This window comes from Zalophus californianus, chromosome 5 (genome assembly GCF_009762305.2).
Source record: "Zalophus californianus isolate mZalCal1 chromosome 5, mZalCal1.pri.v2, whole genome shotgun sequence".
Classification (NCBI taxonomy): Eukaryota; Metazoa; Chordata; class Mammalia; order Carnivora; family Otariidae; genus Zalophus; species Zalophus californianus.
Genome location: NC_045599.1, coordinates 115,892,111 through 115,904,917, shown reverse-complemented (window position 1 = coordinate 115,904,917; position 12,807 = coordinate 115,892,111). Strand labels below are relative to the sequence as shown.

General features: G+C 38.3%; 1 protein-coding gene across 11 annotated transcripts in view; it reads left to right on the top strand.

Moving 5' to 3' along the window:
- Nucleotides 1–12,807, top strand: part of ITGA1 (integrin subunit alpha 1) — a 167,818-nt gene that overhangs the window by 96,998 nt on the left and 58,013 nt on the right. For all 11 annotated transcript variants that reach the window (XR_003522259.1, XR_003522258.2, XR_003522257.2 and 8 more), the window contains one exon: nt 7,815–7,980. Coding sequence is in view for 8 of the 11 variants with exons in the window: in XM_027606606.1 (XP_027462407.1) it covers nt 7,815–7,980 (166 nt within the window). In the remaining 3 variants the exon portion in view is untranslated. The remainder of the gene's footprint in view (nt 1–7,814; nt 7,981–12,807) is intronic.

The following is a 12,807-nucleotide window of genomic DNA, read 5'->3' as shown; positions in this document are numbered from 1 at the left end:
CTAAATCAACTTCTAATAGTTCCATGAACTGAGGTGACTCAATTTCATGGTGCCACCCCATGGAGAGGGACATTTAGAAAAGGAGAAGTAAAAATTCCACCTTTCAAATGGAAATATGGAAAATAATTTTATATAGAACTCTGTGTATATATATATAATTTTATATAGAACTCTGTAACCTACCATAGTCTTTTTTTTTTCTGTGTCCTAGATACCTTTCTTTGTCCTTCATGGCACCCCAAAGAGAGCAGGGCCACTTTCCTTTTCCCATTTTATGAATGAGGAAGCCAAGGGACATCAGGTTTCATGACTGTAGGCCACATGACCAAGTCTCCAGATACCCCTTGACTGACCATCTGTACCACTGCCCTGGGCTGTTCTTCCCCAGTTCCCAGTCTCTCTTGCTGCAGCAGATCTCTGGAAGGTGCTGCAGGACTGTCCTAACCTGTTTTCACTCACTTCCCCAGACTTCCAAAGAGCACCACAGTCCTCTCCAGCCCTTGTACCAGAGCAAAAAGACCCAGCACAGAGACACTAAGCATTCCCATGATGTCATAACCTTAAACAACAACAAACCCATGGATATTTTCCAAAAGTGAGAAGAAGTGGGAGAGGGTAGAGAAGAGTATATTTTGGAGCTAGAAAGACCTTTGTTCGATTTCTGCCTTTGTGACAGTGGATAAGTCACTTAGTACTCCAAGCTTCAGCTTCTTTATCTGTAAAGATAAAGGGTAAATACTGTTTCTTTCTCTTTTTCTCAGAAAAAGAATCGGTGAGATAATGACTGAAAACATCTAGCACCTATTTATTGGTAGGCGAGGCAACCAATAAATACTATTTTTCTTAAGGATATTTAACTAGAGGAGTTTACAACCATGAAATAATAAAATCATGGTGCTTTAGAGCTAGAAGGAATCTTAGAGATAAACTGTGTTGTCCCCTTGCCCAGAAACCTTCAGAGATTCCCCCATGGACTATCAAACCTTATCTCAGCCTCACTAACAACTGTGTACAGCCTTCCTTTCACTCTCAATTCCATAGCATGTGCCCTCTGCCTAGGAGGAGAGAGTCTTCTTAATATAAATTGATTTTTTAAACAAGTCAGGAAGCAAAACTTTCAGAACTGTAAGAGTTTAGCCTAAATTGTTTTTTGACAAAATCTCTTTTATTTACTGTAAGTAAGAATCAGATATTACACATAAGGGTTTTTCAGCATTTCATCAGTGAGATTTCCTCCTTTCCTTTCAAAAGTATGATCAGTGAAAGACATCCCACCCCGTTGTAGGAAGGGAAGAAGAGTGATTCATCCCTGATAAACTCCCAGAACACAAAATCGATTCACTGCCTCCCAGGGGCAAGGTGACTGTACTTATTTTATAACCAAGATGACTTGCTTATCAACAAGTCAACTTCTGACTGCAACAATATCCTTTTTTTTCCTTTTCAAATTTTTATTTAAATTCTAGTTAGTTAACATACAGTGCAATGTTGGTTTTAGGAGTAGAATTCAGTGATTCATCACTTACATATAACACCCAGTGCTCATCACAAAGTGCCCTCCTTAATCCCCATCACCCATCTAGCCCATCCCCCACCTCCCTCCCTCCATCACCCCTCAATTTGTTCTCGATCTTTAAAAGTCCCTTATGGTTTGTTTCCCTCTCTCTTCCCCCCCATATGTTCATCTGTTTTGTTTCTTAAATTTCACATATGAGTGAAATCATGTAGTATTTGTCTTTCTCGACCTGACCTATTTCACTTAGCATAATACACTCTAGCTCCATCCACATTGTTGTAAATGGCAAGATTTCATTCTTTTTGATGGCTAAGTAATATTCCTCTGTGTGTGTGTGTGTGTGTGTGTGTGTGTGTGTGTGTGTGTGCGCGCGCGCGTGCCTCATCTTCTTTATCCATTCTGATAAAGGCTTATATCCAAAATGTATAAAGAACTTATCAAACTCAGCACCCAAAACACAAATAATCCAGTTAAGAAATGGGCAGAAGACATGAATAGACACTTTTCCAAAGAAGACACCCAGATGGCTAATAGAAACATGAAAAGATGCTCAATATCGCTCATCATCAGGGAAATACAAATCAAAACCATGATGAGATACCACCTCACACCTGTCAGAATGGCTAAAATTAACAACACAAGAAACAACAGCTGTTGGTGAGGATGCAGAGAAAGGGGAACCCCCTTGCACTGTTGGTGGGAATGCAAACTGGTACAGCCGCTCTGGAGAACAGTATGGAGGTTCCTCAAAAAGTTAAAAATAGAACTACCCTATAATCCCACAATGGCACTGCTAGGTATTTACCCAAAGGATACAAAAATATAGGTTCAAAGTGGTACATGCACCCTAATGTTTATAGCAGCATTATCAACAATAGCCAAACTATGGAGAGAGCCCAATGTCCAATAATGTTCTTTTTTATTTGGGATACAGATGTGAAAAATTAAAACAGCTCATTATTTCTCTTTTCCCTTGTTGTTACTTCTATAAATTACCTTTTGCCAATTACTATCAATCCATTATTACCTCCCCTTATTATAGTAGTTGCTATAACTATTTTGATCTCTTCTGTGGTTGAGAATAATTCCATAGATCCAGCCTTCCTTCACTCAGTGATACTGGCCACAGTTAGAGTCTATGGCTGGTCTTTTCAGCATGCAAAGCCAATGTATGCCCAGTTTGTCCCAGACAACTGGATATCAGAAGTGCTATCATTTATTCAGCTTTCCAGGTACCACTGTAGCAGGCAATGATCTGAGTAAATCATCAGCAGCATTAACAACATTAAAAAAACTTCACTGGAAAGCAGATACTGTACCTATCAATGAATGACTTCTTAATTTTAAGTGAAGCTTACATCACTTTTACAGGGTATCTGGCTACATATACGGTATTTCTTGTCCTTAAGTCACTATGTTTCCCATGGTTGGATCCCTAGTTGGTAATTCATACTTTGCCTCCCAGCTGGTCAAAAAGGGTTCTCATAATTCCATTAATTTTCCTAGAGAATCATAAAATCATGAGTTCCTTTCCTGTTTTAATCAATGAGTTATTGTCAAATTGCTCTTCAAATTTTTATAAATAATATATAGGAAAATTTCACTTCAGCAAGAATTGTTATTTTCCCAATTCATATTTCTTTTCCCCAGTGAAACTTGTATTTTTTAGTTTGCGCCAAACTAGGAAATAAGACAGTTATTTTATTTCCTCTCCTTGTGCATTCACACAGAAAGGTTTTAGGCATTCCTGAAGCTCCATTCATGCTTCACATGGATCAACTATACCTGGGGGTCTGCCCCTATTGCCACCTGGGCTGTTCCTCCTACTTAAATTTTTTTTTTTTTTTTTTACTCACCATTTGATCCTGAACACCACAAAGATGTGTTTTGGGGGGGACAATACCCCAAACTAACTGACTATTGAAAATTTAAGCACTCTATGATAAAACTGCAAACATGACCCATTAAACTCTCAGACTTGGTGAGGGTCCCAAACTGGTATGTATTCTGCATGGTCTGTATTCTGTCACTTGAGGATACTAGACATTGCCAGCAGGAGCCTGTTTTACCTTCATATTCTAATCTTAGATGATAATGGCTGGGATTATAATGACTGTGAAATGTGTATCATTTACAGCATTCAAATGAAAATAAGAGAAGTTAGAAAGTATCTTAGCATTTCATTCATTTGCACACAAAAGGCACTATATATAGTACATGTAAATGAATTGTACACTTTACATTTGACACATCTGCCTCAAGGGAACTTCAATTCTGAATGTCTACTTGAGGTAAATATTAACAGAATACCAAATGCCTGGGCTTGACATATTTGTATAAAGTGAAACAGAAGTAATTTATAAATGTTATTTTGTATTTCTTCTCACTCATAGAAAATAATGTTTCTGCAAGCGCGAGATCCTTGGGTGAAGGATCAAAATACATTTCTGTTTTCATTTTTTATTCTTTAATACAGAATAGTTCAAACTGGATACAAGTCACAGTACTTCCTGGGAATTTTTTCTTTCTTATATTTTCTTCTAAATATATACTCTCATGTTCCATTTATGTTTTATTTTTATTATTTATGTATGTCACTTGGACATTTTCCCCATTGAACTTTATCCAGTTGTCTCTGTCTGTCACATAGAGCACTAAATACCTGATAACATTTACATCACAACTAAGAACCTCAACCGTGCATGGTCCAAACATCTTTACAATTTTTATGTGTATTTTCAAATTCATTACTTTATAAGTGAAATGGAACTTAACATGTCAATGCGATAGTGAATCTAGAATATGTTCAGTAGGGACTAAGGGCGAAAGATGGTGACTTTCCAGCCAAAGATGTCATATAACTTATAGGATAAATTAGGTAAAATAGTGGGGACCCAGAGGGCTTCACATGATGTAGAATTTGTATGAATCTAAAGGAAAACCATACGTAGCAAAACTACTGACCAAAGAGGAACCTAACAGTGTGTGAGAAGAATACCAGGTATAGAGTGAGGTGTGGAGCAAGACCCCAGTGATCCTGAAACAGACACACAGGTGTGAGAGGCTCTGGAGGCTGGAGACTCTCTCCCACCTTTTCCATGCTTTCTTTGGGGCATGTCCATCTAGATGTGGGGAAATACTCAACTATAAGAAGATCATCTTAATTGTTTTTAAGTATTAGAGAGAATTTGTTCAAGGTAATAAAAGCAAGCGGCCCTTGGATTTTCCCTCCCTTAACTGGACAATTCTCTACATTCATTTCCATTAATTCTCTTCCACCATCAAGTAGCTAAAGTGGGAAAAGCACCAGTGGTCTCTGTTCAAATATAAACCATCTCTGATGGTTGGCATTTGCTTTTCAGCCAAGTAGACAGCATCTGAGTTTTTTGTTCTCGTGCAATTCTGCAAATTCCTGGTATTCACCTTCTTACCAGTATCTGGACAAGTAGTAGAGAGTTAGCTTCAAAAATCAAAAAGCTACCCAAATAGTGTAGTGATTTCCTAAATTGCTCACTTTTTCAATGTAGCACAAAGTTCTTCACAAACTTTAGGGCATGTGCCTCATGAACACATTTTATAGGTAGACACAGAGCTAAACGAGAGACAAGGGCCTCGATGAAGACCTGTGTGTGCAGATAGGTGGCATCGCTCGGGACTCCTCCCAGGTATTCTGTGGGAATGGGGTGGGTGTGAGTCAAGCAAGGGGAAGGACCCAGGAATCAATCCCTCAGCACCTTCTCACTAGGAAGGAAAACTCCAAAGCTGCTATCTGTACTGCCTTCCTGGCTAGCTGGTACACAACTCGTATGCTCACATTAACATTTAGTGTACATTTTAATGATTCAGTTACTAATCTAAACCCCCATACATTTTATAATGCAAATGAACAAGTATGTGGTAGATCATAAATAGCTACACCTAAAACAGTAATTTCAGCTTTTTTCTAACTATAAGTAAAAACTGTACCCTTCTTAATAAAAATATCAGTTTTAAAATCTACCATTTTGAATCTGACATTTAAAAAATGCATGCAGAGGCCTAGAACAGGAAGCCGAAGGAGAGTGGGCGCGAGATGGGTGCTCAGAGAAGGAGAGGCAGAGGTCTGTGGCGAGAAGACCCAGTGAGGATGAGGACCAGGACTGCCTGGCACCTCCACCAGTGCCAGCCCACCCATGTGCCCAGGACCCACCCGGTCCACAGTGCTGAACTGCATTTGGGGAGTATCGCAGGTCTGTGTTGCAGTGGGACTCTGAAGACAGCCTCGAGTCTCAGTTTAATGATGCTAGACAAATCTATGTCTATGATTTAGAAATGGAAAGTGAAGCGAGAAATTTCTGGTGTCTTCATGGTCCCTGGAGGTCATGATTTTTCTTGTCCTCAAGGAGTAGGATATTCTAAAAATCAAGCAATAGCACAGAGCTCAAAATCTTACCTTTGTTTTTTGGATACCAGGAGCACAGAATTGAATTAATCATGATCCTTGGTTTAGGAGACCTCATCATTTGTGAAAGCATGGCCCACTTCATAGATTTCTACATTTATTATTGTACCTGTATACATATTTTAAGTATCCACTATAAGCATCTATGGGCCTGACCACATTCACCACCTGGCGTCCTCTACCTGATAACCATCGGCCCAAATCCTATACTCATCTCTTGCTCTCCTTTTCTAATCTCTTGGTATCTATATGTATCTTAAAAAAATTCTAAAAGTCTTCCTTTTATTTAACTTTATAAAAGGGTATCATGCTGTATATAGTATTTTGAAACTTTTAAAATTTAATATTGCTAAGATTCATCCATATTATTACAAGCCATCATAGTTCATTTTTTTAATTAAATAACACATACAGTGAAATGCAAAATTTCAGTGTGAAAATTATGTACAAAGTGAACAAATTGATGAGTTTAGATAATTGCATACACCCATGTAACTGATACGTCAATCGAGATATAGAACATTTCCATCACCCCCAGAAAGTTCCCTATACTTTCATTTTTTTCATACTCACTTCTGTAGTAACCGCTGGTATGACTTACACCACCACAGCTTAAGTTGCCTATTCTATTTTATGTAAATGAAATCATATAGTACGTATTCTTTTCTGTTTAACTTTTCACGCAACATAATGATCGCCCATGATATATTGTGCATCAGTCATTCATTTTTTTTATTATACATTGTATGCATCTACCAAAATTTGTTCCATACTTTACATGGACATTTGGATTGTTTCCAGTTAGGGTGCATCTATCCAATGGAATCCTACTAGCAATAAAAAAAAAAAAAAACTGAACTTCTGATACATGGGGCAACATGAATGACTCTCAGAAGCATTACGCAAATGAAAGGAGTCAGACACAAAAGGCTACATGCTATATGAATTCGTAAATATAACATTCTGGAAAAAGCAAAGCCTTAAGGACAGAAAATACATCAGTGGTTTTAAGGGTTAGGGGGAGGAAGGGATTGGTTACAAACGGGCAAGAGGGAACACTGATAGAAATGTTCTACATCTTGAAGTGGTAGTAACACAACTGTGTGGGTTGTCAAAACTTACAATTGTATACCTAGAAAGGGTGAGTTTTACTGTATATAAATTATATCTCAATAAATGTTACCTTAAAATATAAAATAGATGTTTGAGAAAACCTGCTAATACATCTAAATAATTACGGTGAACTATAACAGATAATTCCTGCCTCTCTCTCTACTCTATAAAAAAGGGTGGGTGGGGGGTGTCCCTGTCCTGAGCATTTGGTTTCAAACAGGAATGTCCCGATTGTTTATTTTCTAGATTGCCAAGTTAGATTACTATCTAGTTTAATATCTGTTTAAAAATATATATATGTGGGACTGGCTCTTGGTAAGATTATCAGGAAGAACTGCCTATTCAAGATCAAGTAACTCACTTGCTAATTGTTTTTGCCAGCAAATAGTGGTGGCATGGGCTGGAATAATAGCAGAGACATTCAGAAACTATAACTTACTTTTGAACTGTCAGACTTTAAAGATAGAGCTGTTCATAAACAGGGACACAGGAATGCAAGAGAAGAAACTTTCACAAACATACAAGATTGCCCTTTATATTTTCCTACACCAATTACAGTATATAACAGTTAATATTAGGGAATCTACATATACTGAAGATTGTTCTTCCAAGAATGTGGAAATACATAAAAATTGCATTGAATTAATATACTATACACCTCTCTTGTTTATTGACAAAATGCTTGGGATCCTTATTTAACACATAGAATTTAAAATATATTCTTGCCATTTTGTCGTGTCTTAGATTCTTGGGAGCTATAACAGAGGAAATTTAAGCACTGAAAAATTTGTGGAAGAAATAAAATCAATTGCAAGTGAACCCACTGAAAAGCATTTCTTCAACGTCTCTGATGAATTGGCTCTAGTCACTATTGTTGAAGCTCTGGGAGAAAGAATATTTGCCTTGGAAGGTATGACTAGTTCTTGTAATCCTGTATGTTCTGTCTACAATGCAAAGTCAATGTAATGGGTTTTTGGTATTTATTCCTACTACTACATGGGTCGTGCACTTTTACTGTGTACAATAGCCAGCATGGAACGGTGCCCTTTTATGTAAATCTTTCCCTGAGATGGCTATCTCACATTAGCACCGTGTCTGTCGGCAGCTCTCTTTGTAAGGATGTGGGGGTTGAAGGAAGGCAATGGTCAGTGTAGACTCACCAGAACAAAAACGTGCCCGCGTGTTGTTAGTCCTTTTCTGTGACACGGCTTTAGAAAATGGAGACACTAACTCAACTTTTCCTTTTTAATTTGTTTATGTTATTTTGGGCTTCTATGGAAATGTTCTTGTTTGCAGTAACTTCGTTGTTCATTTATTTTCTCCTGTTTTGCTTCTTGCCCACTTTAAAGGTCTTTTACGGAACTCTGTCTCAACTCCCATGACAGTAAAACATTGGTTCACTATATTTGTCTAAGTCATAATTCTTTTTTGTAGAATTTTTTTGATTTTGCAATGACGATTGGCTACTGAAGATAATGAGTCATGGCATTCCTTCCTCTGCCTTTGGTAGATGTCAAGTAACAAATTACTTTGAAACTAGCCTTTGCCTGACAAAAAAAAAAAATAAGTCTTTGGAATTGTTATGCCAGGAAAACTTTAAAAAAAAGCCTCTTTGTTCATGTTCTCTGATAACTGGAGCCTAAGAGAACATGCCTCTTTCCCTTTTTCCAGAGAGTTCTACTCTTATGCCTCATCCGAATCCAACGGACCCTGTCCTTGTGAGGACACACGGAAGGACTGTTGTTTTGCATCTTAAGCACAGAAATTTAAAAGCACATTCTCAGTCACCCTGATACGACCTGATAATGGGAAACAGAAAGATAAAATGAGAAAGAGACATAAGTAAAGCAAAGTAGACCACTTTGAGCATCAAATGACCAGGAAAATGCAAAAAGTGACTAACAACAGAATATTAAAATGTATAGAAAGGAAAGAGTCACGAGGCATAGCATATTTATTATCATGGGTCACTAAAGGGGAGTAAAATAGGCCACCCCAAAATATGTCACTTTGGCATGTAGATTATTTTGAGCTGAAGGCAATCAAGACCCAGCAGACTCAGGAAAAACTTTAACCTCTTCCTTAACTACCTAAAAGAATTTATACAGGGGGGCTGATCAAGAAAAAGAGCTATAGCCAAGGATAACTTTTTAATCTGAAAAATCTATCTGCATGGCAGGGCAAACTTCTAATTATGAAACATCTGTTCCTCTTATGTCCATTGAACTGCCCTCCTCCCTTTGCAGCCCCTGGCTCCTCTCCCAATCCTTAGGTCAGGATGGCATATAAGCTTCAATTGCCCCCACTTGACCTTCAGTCTCATATTTTGGGGGTGGGGGGTCCCATATGAAATTAAATTTGTTTTTCTCCTGATAATCTGTTTTAGGTCAAGTTAATTATTAAACCAGCCAAGGAACCTGGAAGGGAGGAAGGGAAAATTTTTCCACTCCTGCATGACCCAGTGCACATACGTATATGTAGAAAAATCAAACAGAATTTCACAAAATTACTCTTATTATGTACAAAGCACTCTGATAGTTTCTCATTTTCGTTCTCTCTTCTCTTTCAATTAAAAAAAATGCTGGTGGTGACTCACCCTGATGATTTCATGACCCATAAGTGACAGATTTGGTTTAGATTTGATGAGCAGCTACAGCCCATGCAGACTTCATTTCTCTGCTTCCCTTTTGCCCCAGCTGCCCTGTGCCTTTAGAAACAGAACACTTGAATTACTTATCCATCTGAAGTCGCAGCTGCGTCTAGAGAACTTGGCCTTCCTGCATTCTGTACGCAAGTCACTTTTAAGTGGCTTTGGTCTCACAGTAGCTATCCCAGTGTCATTTACTAATAGGCCAGACCATAAGCTTCACTGGCCCCAAGGAAATAGACAAAGTTTTCCAAGTCATTGTGTACTTTTAATTTTTAATAATGTGATAAGTCAATAATGTGATCTGTGATATGATAGAAACAATCTGTAAAGACCATTTAAATGAAAATTACTTAATTACATTAGATAAGCACAATACAGTTTCAATTTTAAACCTCATCTTAAGTAAGCAAATAAATATAACCTTACAGAACTTGTAGAAATGAAGCCTGTATCAGTGGTTGTGGGAAGAGGAGCCCCGTTTGCCTTAAATGACATTTTTGTGTTGCTTCTAAATTATCTACACCATTAGTTAAAGATTACACGTTGGAATGCCCCGAAACTATAAGAAGTCTGTATATTTAAAAGCAAAATTATTTTTTTAAATGTCCACAGATTAAAATGTCTCCCGCATCTTTATTGCTACACTTTGTGGCCTAACCAAATGCAGTGTTTTGACTAGCCTATTTAGGATTTTCTTCATAATGACAGCAGAAAGGGCTTCATTTCCTTGTTACTTGAGAAGTGTCCACTTCCTATCAACATTTATCTTTAGACGGTAAATAGCAGCGATTATGAAATTCCTGTTTGCCACAGACAGCACCACCTAGTGATGAGAACACGCCACCAACTTGCCCAATCAAAGATCAGAAAATGGTCTGTCTCCCTTTCCCAGCAAATGTTGGGGAAAATGCTGAAATTCCCAACCAGACGCCAAGCAGTGGGGAGAGTGGTTATCCCAGTACTCATGAAGAGTCCTGGGAGGAGTTGACAGCAAGAAGTTCAGAGATGTGCAAGGGGCTATCACCATGAGGAGAGTTCAGCAGGCGGAATGTCACATAACTCCCTTCCCTCTGTTCTCCGCTGTAAGCAGAACAGCAGGAAGAGAAAGTACTGGATATATGCAGGGTTTTGCTACTGCGCTCTTAAGTTGGCCTTGCAAAGATAAATAAAAAGGCACCATAAAGCATTGTGGACTTAAAAACTTAAGTGTACTTCAGTCATTTAAAATTAGAGGATAATTCATATGTGAAATTAAAATGATACATTTGGATTCTTGATTGATATCCCTATTTAACCTAGTCCTAAAAAAAGGCAATCACTGATGTATTTGTTAACAAATTTATGACAGCAAATAGCTAGTAAATAAGTGTGATTTCACAAGTTTAATTATTCTTATGCCTCAATGAGAGGGCAGACTGACTCTTACAATTATGCACTATTTTTAACTTATTTGCAAAGCCAAATAAATCAGTAACTCCCTACTTAAAGTAAATGAATCAACATTCCCGCAATCCCCTTAGGAGGTTGTGGCTTTGGGTTGGTGAATATTTTGAGAGTAGCACATTTTCCATGGAATGCTCTGGATTATCTCTGTATTTCAGTAAAGAGCCTAAAAATGGGTATAGAATCTTGCCCACAGAAATCCTCGTTAAAAAATTTTCAGATTCACGGAGCTCTTAGAAAGATAAAAAGACCTAATGCTTGCTACTGAACCTCATTACAGACCATTGACTTAAAAAAAATGGGTACAGATTCTTTTTTTTATTTTATTATGTTATGTTAATCACCATACATTACATCATTAGTTTTTGATGTAGTGTCCCATGATTCATTGTTTGTGTATAACACCCAGTGCTCCATGCAGTTTGTGCCCTCTTTAATACCCATCACCAGGATAACCCATCCCCCCACCCCCGTCCCCTCTAGAACCCTCAGTTTGTTTCTCAGAGTCCATGGTCTCTCATGGTTTGTCTCCCCCTCCGATTCCCCCCCTTCATTTTTCCCTTCCTACTACCTTCTTTTTTTTTTAAACATATAATGTATTATTTGTTTCAGAGGTGCAGGTCTGTGATTCATCAGTCTTACACAATTCACAGCGCTTACCATAGCACATACCCTCCCCGATGTCTATCACCCAGCCACCCCAACCCTCCCACCCCCACCACTCCAGCAACCCTCAGTTTGTTTCCTGAGATTAAGAATTCCTCATATCAGTGAGATCATATGATACTTGTCTTTCTCTGATTGACTTATTTCGCTTAGCATAATACCCTCTAGTTCCAACCACATTGTTGCAAATGGCAAGATTTTGGTTTTTTGATGGCTGCATAATATTCCATTGTGTGTGTGTGTGTGTGTGTGTGTGTGTGTGTGTGTGTGTGTGTATACACAAACCACATCTTCTTTATCCATTCATCTGTTGATGGACATCTTGACTCTTTCCATAGTTTGGCTATTGTGAACATTGCTGCTGTAAACATTGGGGTGCACGTACCCCTTCGGATCCCTACATTTGTATCTTTGGGGTAAATACCCAGTAGGGCAATTGCTGGGTCGTACGGTAGCTCCATTTTTAACTTTTTGAGGAACCTCCATACTGTTTTCCAGAGTGGCTGCACCAGTTTGCATTCCCACCAACAGTGTAGGAGGGTTCCCTTTTCTCCGCATCCTCGCCAACATCTGTCGTTTCCTGACTTGTTAATTTTAGCCATTCTGACTGGTGTGAGGTGGTAACTCATTGAGGTTTTGATTTGGATTTCCCTGATGCCGAGCGATGTTGAGCACTTTTTCATGTGTCTATTGGCCATTTGGATGTCTTCTTTGGAAAAATGTCTGTTCTTGTCTTCTGCCCATTTCTTGATTGGATTATTTGTTCTTTGGGTGTTGAGTTTGGTAAGTCCTTTATAGATTTTGGATACTAGCCCCTTATCCGATATGTCATTTGCAAATATCCTCTCCCATTCTGTCGGTTGTCTTTTGGTTTTGTTGACTGTTTCCTTTGCTGTGCAAAAGCTTTTATCTTGATGAAGTCCCAATAGTTCATTTTTGCCCTTGCTTCCCTTGTCTTTGGGGATGTTTCTAGGAAGA